The sequence below is a fragment of the Pteropus alecto genome, unplaced genomic scaffold (genome assembly GCF_000325575.1).
Source record: "Pteropus alecto unplaced genomic scaffold, ASM32557v1 scaffold270, whole genome shotgun sequence".
Taxonomy (NCBI): Eukaryota; Metazoa; Chordata; class Mammalia; order Chiroptera; family Pteropodidae; genus Pteropus; species Pteropus alecto.
The window spans coordinates 1,980,687-2,001,038 of record NW_006430735.1 but is presented as its reverse complement, the minus strand read 5'-3'; the positions used below and the strand labels follow the sequence as shown (position 1 = coordinate 2,001,038).

General features: G+C 36.1%; 1 protein-coding gene across 1 annotated transcript in view; it reads right to left on the bottom strand.

Annotated features, from left to right (window-relative positions):
• Positions 1-20,352, bottom strand: part of BBX (BBX, HMG-box containing) — a 244,900-nt gene that overhangs the window by 16,355 nt on the left and 208,193 nt on the right. The window contains 5 exon segments of the mRNA XM_025050956.1: positions 3,596-3,655; positions 5,045-5,134; positions 13,643-13,791; positions 16,890-17,028; positions 18,046-19,054. Of these exon segments, the coding sequence (XP_024906724.1) occupies positions 3,596-3,655; positions 5,045-5,134; positions 13,643-13,791; positions 16,890-17,028; positions 18,046-19,054 (1,447 nt within the window).

The window sequence follows — 20,352 nt, the reverse complement described above, 5'->3', positions numbered from 1 at the left end:
AGGCTTGCTGCTAAGGGACAGGGAATGGAAAAAAGCTCAGAGAGGGAAAAAGCCCGAAGTTGAGTATCAAGAGAACAAGCCAGTTTCTTTATTTTTTTTCTCCCTGATAAATTAATGGAAATGTGGGGAAAAAAGGCTTTGTCGTCTAAAAACAAATTAGTCATTTCTCTTTCAGCTTGTAGTTGAACACACAAACCTACCCAAAGCACTGCAAAACAAGTCCACAGGGCTAGTTTTCACACTCCACGATAATCGTAACACACTTGAAGCGTATCATCTGAGAGTGATAATGTGAGCTCACTCCAGGAGCATCATTAAGGATGTGGCAATAAGAGACTCTTGTTTTCCAAACTCTGCTCCCCAAATGTGGAGTGAGATTTTTGTACTGTACCCCAGAAGACCACAGAGTGCTCTGGAATCATGAATTCACATTCCAACCAGGGGAATCAAACTTGCACTGAAATTATTACAGCCAAATCCAGAATCTCATTGCCTGTGGTTGGTCTCCTGTGAGCTGAAAATGCAGTCAGATGCCGAGTGGAACACAGGAAAAAGAATCAAATGAATGAACCTTATCTAAGATCCCAGGAGACGTTACTCAAATTATATAGTAACTATTCTGAAGTTGAGAAAAGAGATCAAGTTAGCCTGAGTATTGTGGTTTATGTTCGGAAATCTAACTATAAACCAGACTTTCTCCCCTGCAATGAGATTTATATACTGCAAAGAAACAAATCTTATGGAGATTCCTAGTCTGAGGATTTTTTTTTCTTATAGGATTTATAATTTCAACATCAGGGCTAACTGAGGGTCATCTACAGATATGCCTAAAAAATTGAAACTGTAGTGGCCCATGTGGTTTAGTGGAAAGAATACTGGTTTATTCCCTTTCTGCTTATGTTGCTCACACTTCAATTCCTTATCATGTATTTGGGGTTAATGAGCCCTCCCTAATTCACTGGGGCTGCTGTCAAGACTAGTTTTCACAAAAAATATATGCAAAGTCCTCTGGAAACTAAAATGTAATACTAAGTATTAATTATCATCATCATCATTATTACAGTTAGAAACCTCTAGCTTAAGCATTAGCATATGACACTAGAACTTGGTGGAAAGATAAACACAGTGGCAGAGGTAGGTCATCTTGGTTTATCCGAAAATTTTACCTTTAATTCTAGGCTATACACAATCTTTTTTATGATCTGCAGAAGTTTCAAGAAATGGTTTAGTGATTTTGAGTTTTAAAAGCATGGGGAAAATGCTTAAACAGATTATGTTTTAGACCTCAGATGTGATTACTAAGCACCTAAAAATTTCTGATATTTTGAAAAAAATATGAATTGCAAGCCAATTATACTCGAGGTGGTATAAAGAAAGCACAGTGAACTTTAGGTCACCCGCTTTAACAGAAGTCAGGAACAGCGAACAGCTGCGTAGACTGTTGCATCAACATTTCTATTACAGGCATCAGCTACAAACAGCTCCTGTCTAACCTTTGCCTAGGGTGGCTTACACGTGTTAAAATTATCCTGATTACGGTTTCATTTTCTGTCCTTATATATTTATACTCTGCAAAGTAAAGTTTTAATAAGCAGTGATGTGACCATAGGTGAGAGAGAGGATGAAATAAAGAGCCTAGATAATTCACAAAGCGCATGGTTATCATCCGATCAAGTAAATGTAGGAGATGGTATGAAAATAAGTAACAAAAAAAGGGTCACTTTAAATTACTGGTAATTTCCAATGCTCAAACTGATTCCTTTTTTCCTGGCCACATAAAATGAATCTGCACTCTACAGTAAAGGACGCGCAATTTCTAGTGCATGCTCTCCAAAGTTCTGTTCCATATACATTAATAATAAATATGATTAAATATCACCAATAATAACTCTATTTCCAACTAGACACTTGGTATTGCCTAGAAGACTCAAAATTGATTTACAGATTTTCCGCCCCGCAAAGGGCAGAAAATTAGGGCTTTAGACTATCATACTTTCAGCATAACGCCACCCACTCAGGATAGCATGGTAATAAAATCATCATGTGTTAGAGGGGAAATAAAATTTATGATTCGTGTATTACTACACCTCATCATTCACCCCACCTCTAAATACACGTATCACATACACACTTAGTACCAATGTGGAGAGTGAATCCTAGTGAGGTTAAACAATTTGTCCTACTGAAAAAAAAACTTGTTAGTGACAGGTCTGAGACTAGCAGCCAGGTCTTCTAATTCCTATCTAATTCATTCTTTCTACCACAATGCACATGCTATGATACCCCCTTTTATATGAGATAGGGTTTTCATTATTAAAAAAAAGAAAACATTTAGAACAGTACCATTTCAAGAAAGAAGTAATACAGTCTTAAATGCCTCCTTTAGATTCCTCTTATAGTTCATTAGTGCCTTACATTTTTCAAGTCTGTATAGAACATTTTTAAAATACATAAGAGCTAATGTATACCAATTTTGGGATGTCAAGATTTAATGCTGAGAGCAGTACAACAATTCATATTTTGTTTTGCTGGCTAAGTGTAGAAATAACACTCCGTAGAGGTTGTTAATGTGAAATAACAGGTCAGAAAACAGATATATTGCTGGCACTTTCTGTAAAAGTAGACTACATAAAAGCAGACATGTGGCTCATGTGAACTGTGCCTACCAAAGAAAAAAATTCCAAGTTTACAATAAAATAAACACAAATTTCAGTATTTTCGATAAATGACTTAGGCTAAATGCGCATTTTAATTTTTTTCTCCTTTTAATAAAGGTATAAGTGTATTTGGGAGTCAAAAGAAGTAGAATGTTCATTAAGTTCCCCTTTCTGCATAAGTAAATCAAAGGGGCCGAATTGGATGACCTTAAGATCCCTTCTAGTTTTCAAGTTAATCACCTCCTAAATGAAGCACCATAAAAATGGTCAGCTCTTTAAAAATATCTACAATAGAAAAAAAGGAATCAATGGGAAAAAGGGAAGGATGGCTCCTTAACCGTCACAGAAATGAGCATTCACCTGAGGGCTAGATCTTTAATAGAAATTACATAACATGCAAATAAATATGACTGTGGGTCATATGGAAATAAAATCTGAGCCTAAGACCTAGAATGCTATACCAGTTGATACAGGACCTCTCCTCGGCTATACATGAGACTCGGGGGCATTCCATTTGAACATATTCAGAGGTAATGAAAGGTGGGCTGGGAAAGAAGCTCAGGTCAGGCACCACTGCCATGGGCCTGCCCATGCCCAGACAACCAGGACAGCCCCACACTTGCTCTGTTCTGACTCCCACAAGCATCTGCAACATGAACTGCAATACGAAATATTTTTAGTTATGAAAAATCTGGTAACAGTGGCTCAAAGGTTACAAATCCCTCTTTGACAAATTAACTCCACATGACACACTGCTGGCCCCTTAGCAAAGCCAAAAATATATAACTTTTGATTTGAAAATTTAAAATAATCTGATAACGAACACTCAGGCCTAATGTTGTTGGTTGAACCTATATAATGTATATCTTTTTTAAACCTATAAAAATTATGCCATTTCCAGCACAAATGATCTGAAATGATAACAATGAATACTGTACCTTCTGTAGGGTGAATGGCATCCAAGAAGAATTGCTTGTTTGACCATTTATCCCCACTTCCTAAAACCAATGACAGAAAAAAGAAAGTGAAACTCTACTCCTACCATAAATACATACACTACAAAAATAACAATATATAAAACTACTTAAATAAAAAGCATCATCACACAAATGAAGCAGAATTTTATTTCAACTATTTAATTCTCAAAACTACATCTGTCAACTAAAATAATTAGTCAATATATAGAAAACAGATTAAAAATAAACAAATTTGCCTTTTATGAAATATGTTGTTGGGTAATTTCCATGATTTTAATCAAGAAAATCCGAAGATCAGTTAAAAGGGAATGATAAAAGCTGACATTTTACCTAAAGAGTGATGTCTATCCACTGGAAGCAGAGAAAAAAATATTAATATACAAAACAAAACTAAAAGGCCAAAGTGGAGGTGAAAATAAAACCCAAATTAAGTAAAATGTTACATACGGGAACACGTATGCACATACGTCTACACATGAAAAATAGCTAGCTGCATTTAAAGCCTCATTCCAAAAACATGAAAGCCTTCACATCTGGCCATGCAAGGAGGATGCAAATGGGCACTGGATGAGTGGGCTCATGGTAGTCACGACACTAACATGCAGAGAGATGCTAAAGAAAGCCTGACTCCCAGGACATGTGGTTGTACTGAACGAGATGAGATTTCTCTTTTATGTGAAACAAGAGTAGGAGTCCTGAACTATGTGAAGAAAAAAAAACCTTCAGGTGAGCCCTGAAGAGGTTCAAGAGCCCATTGAAATCATAACAATGAGAAAGATGTTCAGAGTAAACGGAATGTAGAGCAATACATCTCTAGTGCCATCTGGAAATAACAATTATGTGGCTGAAGGCCGCAGGAAGAAGAGTCTGGCAAATGAAGAAGTATATAGATGGGGGGAAAAAAGAGGGAGGTTATGACTTAGGAGTGGAAGAATCCTCCTTGACAAGAATCAAGTGTCAGAGAACTCATAGAAACCGTGGGACTTTTACATGAATACGAAACTGTAACATTTCAGGAGGTGGGAAAATATGGTTCTGGTATGAAGTACGAAGGCTGCCAAACATGAGAAAAATGAGAATAGTCAAAGAAAATAAGTGGATAAGAGCTCAAGAAGACTAAATTACAAAATGTACCAAAATACATATGAGAAAAGGCAATTTTAGGTTTCATGTCGAACTCTGAAAATAGAGACAAATATGGGATTTGAGTACAAATCCAAGTAAAAGATCTCTCTTTGCAATTAGCTGCAGATTCTAGAAATAACAAATATGCCCGCATCAGGAGCTGATGACATGGAAGCAAGCAAAGGGGAAGAAAAAGCATAGGCAGTGCACAGAAGCATTACTCAAAGATGAATTCACAATGGAGGTGGCCAAGAAACCTTAATGGAGGATGGAAGGCACCAATACCTTTTTCTGGAACATTAGGCTTCTCCTTTTTGTGCTTATATTTGCTGACAATTTTGTGGAATAAGTTCTTTTTCTGAGACTGGAAAGGACCTACAGACAATATTAATATAAATATACTTTAAACCCACAATGTTCCAAAAAACAATACTGTTTCTAAATAGTTACATCCTCCTCCCACCTGTGGAATAAGCAAATTGAGTCACAAGAAGTGTCATCTTGCATCATTATTCATTTAATAGCGCTCAGCCTTCTCATTTAGGCTTAGATAAAACCCAGTGAGATTTTCCTTCAAAATGTATTGGGCAGACGCCTCCATTAGGGCTAGGACTCCCTCAGCAGAAATTGCAGATTTAGTGACAGAGACAGACCACAACTAGTAACAGCAGAATAGCTGCAGTCTGTAATAAAAAGATTTTACTTTTGATTCCTAAATATCATGAAGAAAAGGATGGCATGGGCATTCCATCTCTCCTAAGAAACTGATTTTCACAAAGACAGCACTTTCAGGATAACGGCTGGCCTGACAGCATTAGATAGATTTCTTGCCTTTTCTGAAGATATTCTAGGAAGAAAAAAGTGATTTAAAAAGAGAAAAATATTGGCCAAAACATGTTTTTAGGGGGTGGGGGTGGAGAGAGAAATCTCAGATTACATCTTAGTTTTCGCAGATAAAGAAATCAGAAGGGAGATTTTTCTGTCACCAATAGCAGCACTGACCTCCCCAAACAAGTTATTTCTCTACTTTGCTGATATTCCTATGTGAAAATTGATTAAATCATTTTATATAAGTCATGTTTTATGATCTTTAAATGGGAATAATAATAGTGCCTAACAAGCTTGATGTGAAGATTAAAAAAGTTAGAAGCTCTATAAACTACCCCTGCTGCATCTACCCACCTACCAGCACCCAAATGTTCTGCCTTCCCGTCAGAGGCAAACCCATCTATGCTCCTGTCCAAAGTACACAATTCAATGGTTTTTATATTCACTGATATATTTGCAGCCATCATTAATTTTGGAACATTTACATCACCTCAAAAATAAATCCCATATCCTTTAGCTATTCCCTCTCCCTATATCTGTATTCCCCTTATCCCTAAGCAATCACTAATCTACTTTCTACATAGATTTGCCTATTATTGAAATTTCATATAGATAGAATCATATAATATGGTTTTTTATATCTAGATTCTTTCACTAATGTTTGCAAGGCTCATTCTTGTTAAAACACGTTATCAGTATTTCAGTCCTTTTTTAAGGCTGAATAATATTCTGCTGTATGGATATACCACATTTGTTTTAACCACTTGTCAGTTGATGGACATTTGAGTTGTTTATACCTTTTGGTTATTGTAAATAATTGTTATAAACTTTCATATACTAACTTTTGAGTGGATATGTGTGTTCATTTCTCTTGGACATATATCTATGAGTGAAATTGCTAGGTCACAGATTAACTCCCTGTTTAACCTTCTGGAGAACTGTCATGACTGACATCCTCATAAACACTTAATAACACTAACACTCCACTAACACTTTTCTGTCTTTTGACTAAAGCCATCATAAGGATGTAAAGTGGTATCACTCTCATTGTGGTTTTGATTTGCCTTGATGACTAATTATGTCAAGCACCTTTTCATGTGCTTAATGGTCATTTGTTTACGTTCTTTAGAGAAACATTAGATAACTTGCCCATTTTTAAATTGAGTTGTCTGTCTTCTTGAGTTGTAATAGTTCTTTATGTATTCTAAATAAAAGTCTTTTATCAGATATGTGATTTGTAATTATTTTTTCCCATTCTGTGAGGTTTTTTCACTTTCTTATTAATGTCCTTTGAAGCACAAAAGTTTTAAATTTTGATACAGTCCAATTCGCCTATTTTATCTTTTGTTGCTTGAGTTTTTGGTGTCATATCAAAAGATCCATTGCCAAATCTGAGGTCATTAAGATCGACCCCTGTTTCCTTTGAAAAGTTTTATAGTTTCAGCCCTTATATTTAGTATTTCATCCATTTTGAGTTAATTTTTATATACTATGTGAGGTAAATAATGGCTCAATTTCATTCTCTGGAATGTGGATATGCAGTTGTCCCAGCACCATATTTTGATAACACTATTCTTTCCCCATTGAATAGTCTTGGCATCCTTGCTGAAAATGTGTTGACCAAGGACATACAGATTTATTTATAGACCCTGAGTTCTATTCCATTAACCTATATGTCTATCTTTATGCTAGTACCAGACTGTCCTGATTACTGTTTTGCAGCCAGTTTTGAAATTGAGAAGATTGTTTTGCTATTCTTGATCCCATCACAATTCCTAATTAATTTCAAGATCACTTGCCAACATCTACAAAGAAGTAAGCTAGGATTCTGACAGGGATTGGGTTGAATCTGTAGATTTTTTTCCCCCCATAGATGCCCTTTATCAGGCTGAGGAAGTTCCCTTCTACTCTGAATATGTTGGCTGTTATGAAAGGGTGTTGGATTTCGTCAAATGCTTTTTTTATATCTGCTGAGATGATCATGTATTTTTGTTGTTGTTGTTTTATCAGTATGGTATCTTAATTGATTTTTGGATATTACACCAACCCTGCATTCTCACTTGGTCATGGAGTATAGTTCTTATACGTTGATGTATTTGGTTTGCTAGTCTTTTGTTAAGGATTTTTGTGTCCATATTTGTAAGAGATATTGGTTTATAGTTCTTTCTTAAGATATCTTTGTTTAGCTTTAACATTAGGCTAATACTGCCATCATAGAGTGAGTTGGGAAGTGTCCCCTCACCCCATTTCTAATTTTTGGGCGAGTTTGTGAAAAATTGGTATTAATTCTTCTTTAAATGTTTGGTAGAATTCAGTGGTGATGCCACCTGGGCCTAGCCTTTTTTTTCCTGGGTACTTTTTTGATTACTAAATTCAGTCTCTTTACTAGTTACAGGTTTATTCAGATTGTCTAGAATGGTGCTTAGCACATGACTTGTACTTAATATTTGTTGTATTAACAAATAAATAAAACTCTAGAACCACTGCTTGGCACAAAGAGCTGGAGAAATGACAGTTGTTGCCGTTATTACTGATAACACAAAGTTGTACAAATGTTCTTTTGATGACTACACCAAGCCATCTTTCTAAATTAACAACAGCAAGCAAATACTTCTGAATTGGCTGATGGTGGCTGAAAACAGAAAATGCCTCCTGTTGGCTTTTTTTTTTTCCCCCATAAAAAATGAGCAATAAGAGAAAGAAAAGAAATTTAACAAATACAAAGAAAACATATCATGTGTACATACTGTACTAACATTATAGGTATTCTCTACAATCACTGCACCTCATATATTTCATACATCCAAGGGAATTGCAGGCCTGTGCACCTGAATGATATATACATAGGTAATTACAGAAAAGAGAAGTAGAAAAAGAACAGAAAAACAATTCGGAAACATCTCAAGACCATAAAGACCCTAATAATTTACTTGTAGGAAAATAATTTAATAATAATAAGGAATGGGCTCATACAGAGAATGACCTCTGTATTCATCATTGTGTATGAGGAGGTGATAAGGCAATGGTTCACAGAAGCAAACTGATTTGATGTATGGAATGGGTTAGGAAAGACGAATTCACATTTTTAGACCCAACCACACTCAGAAAAATCTAAAAAATACAATTTAAGGACAAAACTAAAGACAGAGTTTTCAAATTTAACATGAAAAAAGAACATCCAGAATGGTTTAATACACAGAGGAACTATTATAAACTTTTATTTGTAAGCTTCCTTGCTCCTGGCCATCTCAATCTATAGCTATGAAACAAATCAAGTAAGCAGCTTCAGATAACAAAGAAAGTGAAAAACTTGAAGGAGTAGTCACTGAAAATGAGCAGCAATTTTAGAGCCAAGAAATGAACAACTTCATTTCTGCCCACCAGTATGGTGCATATGTTTGATATTTTCTTCATTTGTATGAAGAAAAAAAGGTCAAAATTTGTAATAAATACCAAACATACAAAAATTTACTATTTTTTTCTCTTAATTATTAATATTGAGACTCCATGCAGGGAAAAGAAGGCTGGAAGTAAGAAGCAGAGAAAAGAATTTTAGAAGGAATTATTCAGAAAGCAAAGAATCGGCAACTGTCTTTTGCTAAACTACCACTTCAAGTATCCCTCCCATCTCTGTCTCTCGTCTTCCTACTAAATTTCTTGCAAGAGTGTCTGCATGAGCCTCTGCCTCCTTATGTCAAAATCACTTGTCGCTGGCATGTAAACTACCTTAGAATGTTTTGGGGCAGGATGGCTTGTGTTTGAAGGTATCAACCTGTTTTGCACACCAACTTCACAGCTGGGTAGAATATAGCAGAGACAAACAGTATGAGAGGATAAGAGGGGTGCCACAGACACATAACAATAACCTTTCTGAACATTAATGCTATTCATGGTTTGTTGAAAAATAGACATTTGGGGGAGGGGAGGGAGGGTTTAAAAGCTGTAGTGACACAGGAGCCAGTTCAGTATTAGCCTGGTATGGCCACACTTCAAGGACAGCAGGTAAGGTGAATTAAGTGAACCTTGCTCTTTAGAACTGTTGTAGGAAACAAATGTGAGGCATAACTCGAATGGTGGTAGCTCATTCTTAGGTTCTACAGTTTCATGTTTTCAAGCTAGAAAAAGGAGAGATTTTATTCTAAAACTAGGCTGTCATTTTTGTAATGAGCACATAAGTAATGAATAACCAATGAAACAATGAATTCTTTTGAGATAATTTATAGCAGTGCTCCCAGCTGCTGGGCATGCGCATCTGCTCACCTAAACGAGCTTGAGTAAACCAGCCATAATCAAGTTAGAATTCATGGCGGGGAAGGAGCCACCTCACTAGGCTGGACACATATGCCTTGTCAAAGAACTCAGGGTTATATTAAGTATACTGTTTATATCTGCAAATGTGCTGTCATATTCCTGAAAATGTCTGGTGGCTCTCAAACAGTTACAAGACAAAATACAGAGTTCTGCCCAATCTGGAAGCTGTTAATTCCTCACAGGAAAGGCTGGCTGGCTAACAGGTCTCAGTCCTTTAACAATGGAACTACCCTCATGTTGGCTCATTCCCAAACAGGGCATTCTGTCCCCAACCGTTAATTTTTTGTAAACCTGCTTCTTTTATTACCACTGCAATTTTTTAAAATCTCAAATCCTTAAGCATTTGAAATTTCAATCTTAAAATATAAGTATGGATTGGAAAAACATGAGAAAGCCCAACAGTATGCTTGATAATTGGCTAAGAAACAATGAGAGAAGATAGAAGAGATAAAGGAGGAAAAGTGAAGTCAAGGGTCAAGCTGGGGCATAATTTAAACACTCTAAATTGAACTCAATTAACTTTTTCTCCATGACCCCATGCCATTTGAAAATTACTATTTTGCAGAGCACTCCTGACTTCTGATACTTTTGTAAAAAGTGCTTCAAACATTAACAGTATACTTAAAATAATGTGTCAAAACAAATCTCTTATGAAGTTACAATTAAATTTAGACTTACAATTTAAAGCTATCATTTGAATATATACAGGTTAACTGTGAGAAATAAACCAGAAAACATGTAGGCATGGGCTGCTTCAGCTGAACTGCACTGTGAGAGGGAGTATTATAATTTACTGGATAATTTGTTCTTAGAAGCAAAGGGAAATTCTATTTCTAAATCACTGTGTTTTCCCTACTATAAGTAGCCTGAGTTCTGTCGGAGAAGGTAACATTTATTTTCTTCCTGTTATGTTTTAGAGTTTCTGACAAGACCCAATATATAGCTATAAGGAACAGGGGCGGAGAGAGTAGAGGGGACAGTGAGAAAGAGGAAGAGACTACTTGGAAATTTGAATATAATAAGGATACCACTGAGAAAAGAGAAGTGTAAACCTAAGCAGGTACTATGATTCTGAGATGTTTAACAGTATAAATGCATACATAATCGTTTCCTCTAGAAATTGTATTTTGAAAAAATTCTATACATTTTATATAACCTGGAGTAGCTAAAAGAAGTACCTAGTACAGACAGAAAAAAAATGTAATGAATGTTGAATAAGAAATGTAGGAGAAAATAAAATACAAATGGTGAATTGTTGGAGAAAAATAAGGTTTCCTATGGACACAAGCTCTTTTACTAATGAACTAATGATTTCATACAGAGGTTTTGCTTTGAAGGATTCATTATGCAAAGGTGCGAAGGGTCTACAGTCTAAGAAAACAATCTCCTCTATCTCTAAAGATCAGGTAATTACAGCACAGCTGGTATGATAATTTCATTAATAACCTGTGGGATAATACACTAGTGCTGCTAATGCCAAATTACAATCAGTCATAAATACTATTTCTTTAGTTTGCTAAACAGAGAATATATTAATTTCTGCTTTATAGTAATTGCACTTTGCTCCATGAATTGGAATGCAGAGCAAACTCTAAAGTCTTAAAAGACTTACCACCTGCATAACTACTAACATACTGTAGAAGAACCAGTGACTTCGTGGCTTGAGAGGCATAACAGAAGAGTTAAGATGATGTATGAAGTACAATCCAAAGCTCCATAAAGCTATTTCACATCAAAAGAAACACTGTTAATCTTAGCTGGGAGAGAAAAAACATACAACAGGTAACTAAGACCCAAGAGAAGGTCTCATGAAAATAGATCCTAACTTCCGGGGGTTTTACAGCTTTACAAAAATAAATCTATTGCTACATTTCCTGATAGATAATTCAACCCTCTTCAGAGCTCTAAAATGAAGGTCTCGAACTACAAGTAGAGAAAGAGAATACATCCTGCACATCAATCAATCAAGTTCCATTTTATTGCTTGTCAGGTATTTATCAACAACTTTAAAGAATTATGGGAGGTCAAGATACCTGGCATCTTTGAACTCATGAACTACTTTGCCTATTTTTAAATATCCCTAGGGCACAAAGACTATCATTTCATTTGGTAATCAATCCATTATAGTGTTCAGCTACCTACCTGTCAACAAAGCTACTGGATTTCTTTCCCATTTATCTTGAAAGATCGTGACACAACACTATTTATTTTCCCAGATAAGCAAACTTGGTGACGCAACATTTGTTTTAGTTCTTTATTCACCAGACTTCTTTTTATTAACCACAAAGGAAAACTAAGCTAAAATCACTTTTACATTGCCCTTTGCCTTTAATCACGGAGAGGGAACTTTCTTCAGCCTTTCAGAGCCATCTTGAGATACAGCTCTCAAAGCGATCCTTCTCAGTTGTTATCAATTCCAGCACACAAAGAGATTTTTAGGTCTCGAGGGAGAAAGGCTTAGGTTTCTTCAGAGAAGAAACCATAATTTTCCCTAGACATATACCTTATAAAATTCCCTCAAAATCCATGAAATTGTACCTCCTCATTATCTCTGATCATTTATCCATGGCTGCCAGAATTTAGCAAGGCTGATGTATTGATATATATCATATTGTAGCCAGGCATCATCCATCCATCCAGTCGTCCGTCTATCCGTCTGTCCATCCGTCCATCCAGCCATCCGTCCAAAATACACAAAAGGGAATTAATCTGATTTGACATAAAGTAGGCAACAGGCAGCCGTTTCTGCAGGGTAATTATAAAAACTCTTCCATCAAATCTTGCTCAGAATTTGATCCTGAAAGCAACAAAAGCTTGGCAACACAAGCTCTTCATCTTTCCACTCAAAGTCTTTACAAGAGAGAAAACCGAATGCAATCTTTCACATCTGTGTGAGAGACTACAGTTACATTTTCCCACCAAACTTTAGACCTAAAGTAAAATTAGGAGACAAGTTTCTAAAATGAGAACAACATTGTCATTTTGAGTAGTACAATCTTTTGTTGTGCTTCAGTGTCTTTAGCAGGTTAGGATGTTTAGAACCCCAGCTCCTGCACATCACAAATATCACAGTGGTCCCAGGTGTTGGAGACCACTGAAAACACCCTACATTCTTTAATCCCTCCCCTTTGAACTACAGTATTGCCCCTGACGAATTTTAAAGTTCCCTGATATACAAAGGGGAGAATCCAATATTCTTGAAAACAAATATGCTGAAGACAGCATTTTTCTACATTTAAGAAAACCAATAAAGATATTGCCAGTGTACTACAGGGAATTTTATTTTCATTTGGTTCATACTGCCAATAAAGAATGGAGTATGCTTATTAGGAAAATAGAATGATTTCATATTCCCAGAGTCCAACCTGTTGCAGACACAGGGAAGTGAAGAATTAGATGCAGACAACAGTTTTTGTTCAAGAAAAGCTCAACATTTCCAAATTAAAATTCTGGAGAGCAGAAGGTCAAAGACCACATGTCACACTTTCAATAAAGCTACATCTTTAAGGGCAAATGTATAAGGTTACATGTCAAAGGACAGAGGCTGAAGAGAATTAGGAAGGAAAGAAAGGAGAGAGAAGTGAGACAGGAACCAAGATAATCTTGGAGAGCAACCTGAAATTCCAACTTGCTATGCCTCAGTCGAAATCCAATTACGCAGCTAAAGGGAGCTGCAGAAGCTAAGAAGAGGGTTCAGTGGAGAATGTGACCACAATACCAGAAATCAGAGAGCACACATCTAACCTTTGCTGGTTTTAGTCGGTTCTGAGGGCATGTTTCCTGTCTTCTTCTTTTTTCTTGGGATAGGTACACATTTACGGTCAAATGTAACAGGACTATACTGAGGAAGGCTGTTGAATTTTTTTTCAAATTCTTCATCCAACTTTGATATGCTAATAAAAGAGAAGAAGTGTAATCAATCATCACACAATATAAATATTTACACAGAAAATGATAGAAGATATATTTTAAGATATTTCTTTTGAAGACAAGGTCCCTGAGATTAGGGCACTACTAATAAATTCTATGCAAGGATAAAAAACATCTTTTCAGAAATGCTTGAGAAGATTTACCAACATAGTTTTCTTAGTTAAACCCGCATGATATATTATTACCTTACTACCTTAGAAAAGCAGAAACATTTAAAATATCCGAATATTTTTGAAGTGTAGAATTTGCCACTCTCTCCACTGGCCTGAGAATTTTTCATTAGGTTCAATATAAAATGATATTCCATCCACACAAGCATCTCATTCTAAAGACTCATATATATGTACCTACATTGGCAAGCTTATTGGTAATATGGTATATTGGTAATTTTGTAAGATTCGTTTTTAAAAAAATATTTATTGACTAGTACTTTAAAACATACACAAAGAAAATTCAAACAAATATTTTCAATATTAGAAAAACATTCTGGAGTGTTGACTAGGATGAGGAAAAAACAGTGAAAAAAATAAAGCCAGTTTTCACTGGCACAGAGGCAACACTGCTTTAACACAAACTACAAATGACTTCAGAAATGCCACCAGCAAAGTTGAGAAATCCTTGGGCTGCTTTTGACGGTCTCTCAGGCCCCTACACAGCAATGGCAGCATGCCTGCTGGATCCTAGGCTGGCTGTTGGCTTTCATTTACAGTGAGACTTATTAACTCAGATGCAACCTAAACAGACGGGAGAAGCTGCAGGAGGATCACTGTGCTTGGGAGATGGAAAATGGAAGGCATACTGGGAAGACAGCAACTTTGAGTAGCAACTTACAAAGCTGATGTGCTAGGCTGCTGTCCTCAGTTTTGGAGAAATGTATGAGAGAGGGGGAGCACAGATAAAGACAGTTAGATAAACATCAGAATGGGCAACAGCAAAAGGCCATCACTAAGCGCTATCAAAGATGTAAAGGGTGGTAGGTGGGGGTGATGTTCTTTCCTTGGTAAAACAGTCTTTTCGTGAGTAGTTACAAAAACGTTTGTACTAATGGAAAATCATTTACTATTTGATACTAGTGAGATTATCAGAAAGCTATCTATAAGTTGTGAATTTTCAGATACTCTGAATAACCAAAAGAAAAATACGAAAATGCAAGACGTAACCCCTAAGGTCCCTTGGGACTCTTCTTTTCTCAACTAAAATAATCGCCTATGTCTTTCTTGGCTAAGTTTATAAAATTAGAACTGCCAATATCGAGTGAATTTTTCTTGGCTACAGTTAACAGGTAGTACATTTTCTGCAGTAAAAAGGTTTAAAATGCTCATTTAGAAATCTCAGAGTCAGGAACTGGCATTTTCTCACTGCTCATGCACTATGTTTGCATGTTCTAAACAAGGCAAACCCAGATAGTCTGATTCTGACAGGCCATTATTTAAAAGGGAGAAACAAAGAAAGATCAGAAGTGGACTGTTGATTTAAGCCTATAGAAAACCACACTCCCAGTTATATACATGTGGCTTCCTTAGAAATGATTTCTCTCTCTCTCTCTCTCTCTCTCACACACACACACACACACACACACACACAACCCACACAGCGATCTCTTTTCAGAGACAGATTTTCAAAAAATTGTTTCACTTTTCTTGTTCCTCAAAGATGACCGGTGAAAACATCTCTCTCTGTTTCAGCAGTTTCTCGTAGAAGCACTGGAGAACTTTCTGTTGGGGAACCTTCGTGCCTGCTTTATTTCCCTCTCCCAGACTTCACAGTGTCTGAAATGAGAGCTGCTCCTCTCTTGTCATGTAGACACAGAGCACTGGTAGCTCCAGAAGATAGAGAGCATTGGTCCTGACGCTCAACGGTCACTTTTTGAGGAAATTCTGCATTTGAAAGTATCACTTGACAATGACAAATGTGAGGATTTTCATGCCATTGTTGAAGCATAATGTAGGCAAAACTAATCTCAACTACCATGGACTTTAAAAAGCATTAGAAAGGAAATATATAAAATATAAGTATATCAACTAGATATAAATAATCTTGAGGGATCATTATCATGAGAAATAATTTCTATCCTCCCACTCTGTGATGACCTAGAGCCTTAGAATTAAACACTCTGAAGCACTGTAACATCCAAGGAAAAAATATATTATCCCATAAACAGAAATGCAAATATTTATGAATAAACAAAATATGACATTCCCAATGCATAAAATTTGCATACTTTTAAACACACTTATGAAAAAATATGGAAAATATAAAAACGTATTTATTTCTGTTCAATGTATTCTTTTCAAATTAGGCTAAGAGAAATCTCAAAGGATTTTCAAAACGGTACAACTGAATATTCAGATGCTTTCCTCACCAATATAAAGTACTGGGTCTCCTAACTTAACCTGCAAAATGCTTTATATCGAGATTGGTATTAAGAGTCTTCAGTATACCATAAAAATGAAATAATTCTTAATAATTTTACCTTGATGTATGCTATTTTTTGTTACTACATTTCAATATATAATTAATTACTGAATACTCTCTGTACCAGGAGAATCTTCAATCTGGTATTTTTATCTTAGAGCAACAAAACATGGTTTAAACAAAACAAGGTTAGACAGAGAAATATTATTTTATTTACCTTACATTTCAGCTGTCATTACTTTACAAACATATGTACACGGCTTTAGAAACACTAATGAAGTACGTATAGTAGGTAAATGGGCAAAATGTGAACATACTTATATAATATCCACCGTAAATCTCAGAATAGAAAATCCATCCTGACACTATTAAAGGATTTATAACGTCACACCACTAATACAGGGTGGACCTCGATTCTAACTCAGGCCTAAGTCTGATAATTTAAAATGTGAAAGACGCTGTCACTCTGACAACTAGGAATCCTGTGATACATCTGAATCATATTCCCTCATGTGTTTACTAAGATTATATTAAGTGATGAATGAAGACTCAAGGAATAAGCAGTTAAGAGGTTTCGGTTTGCCGTGGAGACCCTACCGCACTTGGGGTCTGTGCAGTGCAGCTGACTGTGCTCATGGGCACTTACCCAAAGAGGCAGTCTTCCTTTGGCTTTGCCTTCCTGAACTTCTTGCCACCACTGGTCCCACTCTGGTTAAATGTCCAGCTTTCTTCATTCCAACACCCTTCATGATCGGAAGAGTTTCCTTTTCCTGAGCTTCGCTTCCCTAATAAAATTCAAGAGAAAGGATGTGCTCAGTACAGTGGGTTAGGAAGAAATCATTTTAGTGGCTTTGCAAGTAAACTCTTGACCCCTTAGGTCTTCCTGGCATGATGTTATTTGTAACTATTTCAGAGTTCTCAGAGTGATTCATGATGGACCACTCTTAATGACAGAACATGCAAAAAAGTGACTTACAGCCTCTGGTACAAGCTGTCTAGTCATAACTGAACAGGTACTGTGTGACTCCAGAGACAGGCTACTAGTTTTTCCATTCATGAATCAGCCTAAGGTGTGAGAGCCCTTTGCACTATTAATTCTAATTCCCCAAGATTTACTGGAATGCCATCCCTAGAGAACTCTGTACTTCCAAGGATCTTCACTCAGGGCTTATTAGACCTATTATTCGCACATCTTTAGTCGTAATTTAGCTTGGCAAAAGGTAATGCCCCAGCCAGATGCTGTATTTTAAAGTAGATGAACTTATATGAAACATTCTATGGAATAAAGGTATACACATTAACTGGCTTCTGAATACCATTATGTTTTAAAAAGCCTTATTCAATTATAGTTTTGATTACCTAATGGAGAGTGTTAGCTAATTTATTTACTTCTAGAGCCTACAGGTCAAGATTCTGCCAAACATATCTCTTGATTCAGGAAATTTTTTCCATCAATTTTAAAAAACATAGTAAGAGCTCCAAACATGCAATATGGATCCTTCAAAACAAAAAGCCATCTCATACCAGTTAAAAAAAAAAAAAAAGGAAAAGAAAAAGGTCTGAATCAAACATTTATATCCTAAAGACTACCTACAAAATGAATACCAACTCTCCTCAATGGTGTTAGAAAACATGTTGGTAAAATGACAAATGTATGTGATCTATGAACCATAAAGAACTGTACAAATGTAAAATATTATTTTGTTACCATATTGTTCTTTATGGTGGTTCTTTTTAATAGTTCTAAAGGAGAAATTCTGCTAGGGTTCCATACTCCTTTCAGATTTGCAGAAGTCACGTACCTCTGTCAACATTGGCTCGCAGAGAGGTGAGCATGCCCTCAGACACCAGGGTTTTATAAAGAGCACCTTTGCAAGACCTCTCGGATTTCCGGGAGCCACAAGTCTCAGTTTTTCTTTGAGAGTCACTGTCTTCCGTCTTGGTTGGTCCTGATAGGCTGGGTGGTGATGCATCCTCCGTGGGGGTCAATGGTTCTGCTTTTATACCCTCTGGCACCTCACCAGAAATGTTCTTGCTGGCAGAAATACTAATGAAATCTGGAGGTCTTGACTCTTTGGTGGTATCTGAGGATTTCTCCTTTGACATTTTCTTCTCTTTTGATTTCACTTTTTTCTTTGGTGGCTTGGCATCCAAAATGCTTCCCTTGCCACTTGAGGATGTGCGGACCTTCTTGCGAGGGGTTTCTCCAAGTTTCTCGATGCCCCAGTCTCCCTTTGCAACAGCTTCAATGGTGTATATGACACTCTCGATGTCAGACTCTGAGGACTGCCTCTTTTTGCATGTCTTCTTGGGTGTGGATTTATCATTCCCATGTCGATCCACTTTGCTTTTCTTCTTTTTCTTTTTTAGCTTTTCTGGTTTGTTTAATGCTGCAGGATCTTCAATGATCATAATTCCATGAGGATGGCACATGTGATCCTTTCTACTGGGAACATCGCTTATTATTATCTTGCTACTGGCAGAGTAAGAAAAATCAGGGAAGTGACTGTATTTTTGATCTTCATCTAAGTCTTCCTTGGTAGTTTCTTTGGGATCTTCCATTTTTATAGCCATTATATCATTCATTTGCATCTCCTCAAAATTTCTTAATTCCTTAGAATCTCTTGCATTTTCCTTAGCTGATTTTTCAAATTCTGCTTCCTTCTGTAACTTGGCTTCATCTGTTTTCTCCATTTTCATTTCTCTTTCTTCTTTTGCCTTCTCCAATTCTTTAATTCTTCCACCATCTGATTCTTTTGCTTTTATTAGCTTGGATTCTTCCATTTTCATCCCCTCTGATGCCAGACACATCTAAACAGTTAAAATAACAATGGGAGAACAAAAAAAATCCGTATTATTCCACACTCAAAATTAACATAACTTCTAAAAAGTCAAAACAAACTTCAAATTTTATAATAATCAGTCCACTTCTAACTAACTTAAATAATTCAAATTAATAAAAGGCTTTAAGCATTATGATATATTCGTTAAACTCTAGACAAGAATATACCTGAATTCTCAGCTTCATCAGAAGCTTTTCCTATGAAAACAAGATTTGATAAAAGAAAGATGGGATCCAGAGTTGAAAGACCTGAGACTGAGTTTTAGTTTTGTTGCTTCCTAACTTTATTAGAATGAGTCATTTTACTCCTCTGTTGCCTTTGTGAAATAAAAATGATGATAAGAATGGTTGTCTCAGAGGATTCTGTGAAGTCTGAGAGAGATGATGTACTTGTTAAGTCATCCCCAAACTATGTTCAGATGTTTGTCCATTTCACCTTTTTCTTGGTGAAAAAACAGTAACAATTTCTACTACCCACTTGATTCACTAAACAACTACAGAAGGTTTTGGTTAACAAACAAAACTTTATGGGTCCACAAATTCTGGTAACTCAAACATCACAGAAGCTCTGAAAACAAAGTGGTGTTTTTTTTTTTTTAAACTCCCTTGGTAGCAAACTTAATTTCGTCCACATTTACCGGGCTGCAAATTCTGACCAGAACTGTGAAACCACTTAATGTTTTAATTTATCTTACTTTATGTGACTAAGTCATATGCTTTTGCTATCAGAAACTCCATTCATTTGAATATACACTGGAGGAATTAACTATATAGTGTAAGATACATATACTGTATCATTTTGCTAAAATCTGAAAAATTGTGAATACTAAAAAACCCTTGGCAGCAATTTGGTTAAGTTTTTAAACTCCCCAAATTTTACATATCAGACATTAAAGGAGAAACTTACAATGCAGGGCAGCACAAGAATTCTTAATGGCTACTAATGTTATCTACTTTGCATTAAGCAACTTAAAGTAAAAAGGGTATTGGGCCTTGCTAAGCACACAAATCAAGCATATGAGTAGAAAGCTGATCCATTTTAAAAAGAAAAATCACCATTTTATCAAATGGCAAATTACCAGAGATTGTTAACATTTGTAAAGTCCATTTTTCAAAATCAATTTTTTAGATGGTTAATACATTGAATTAAATAGTAAATTCTCTTTTGCCTTGTTTTTTTCCCGCTCAGTACTTTCAATGTCTCTCAAATTCTTCCGTGAGAATTAAAGTCTATGAAGAAATCTGAGAGGTGGGGGTGGACTAACAG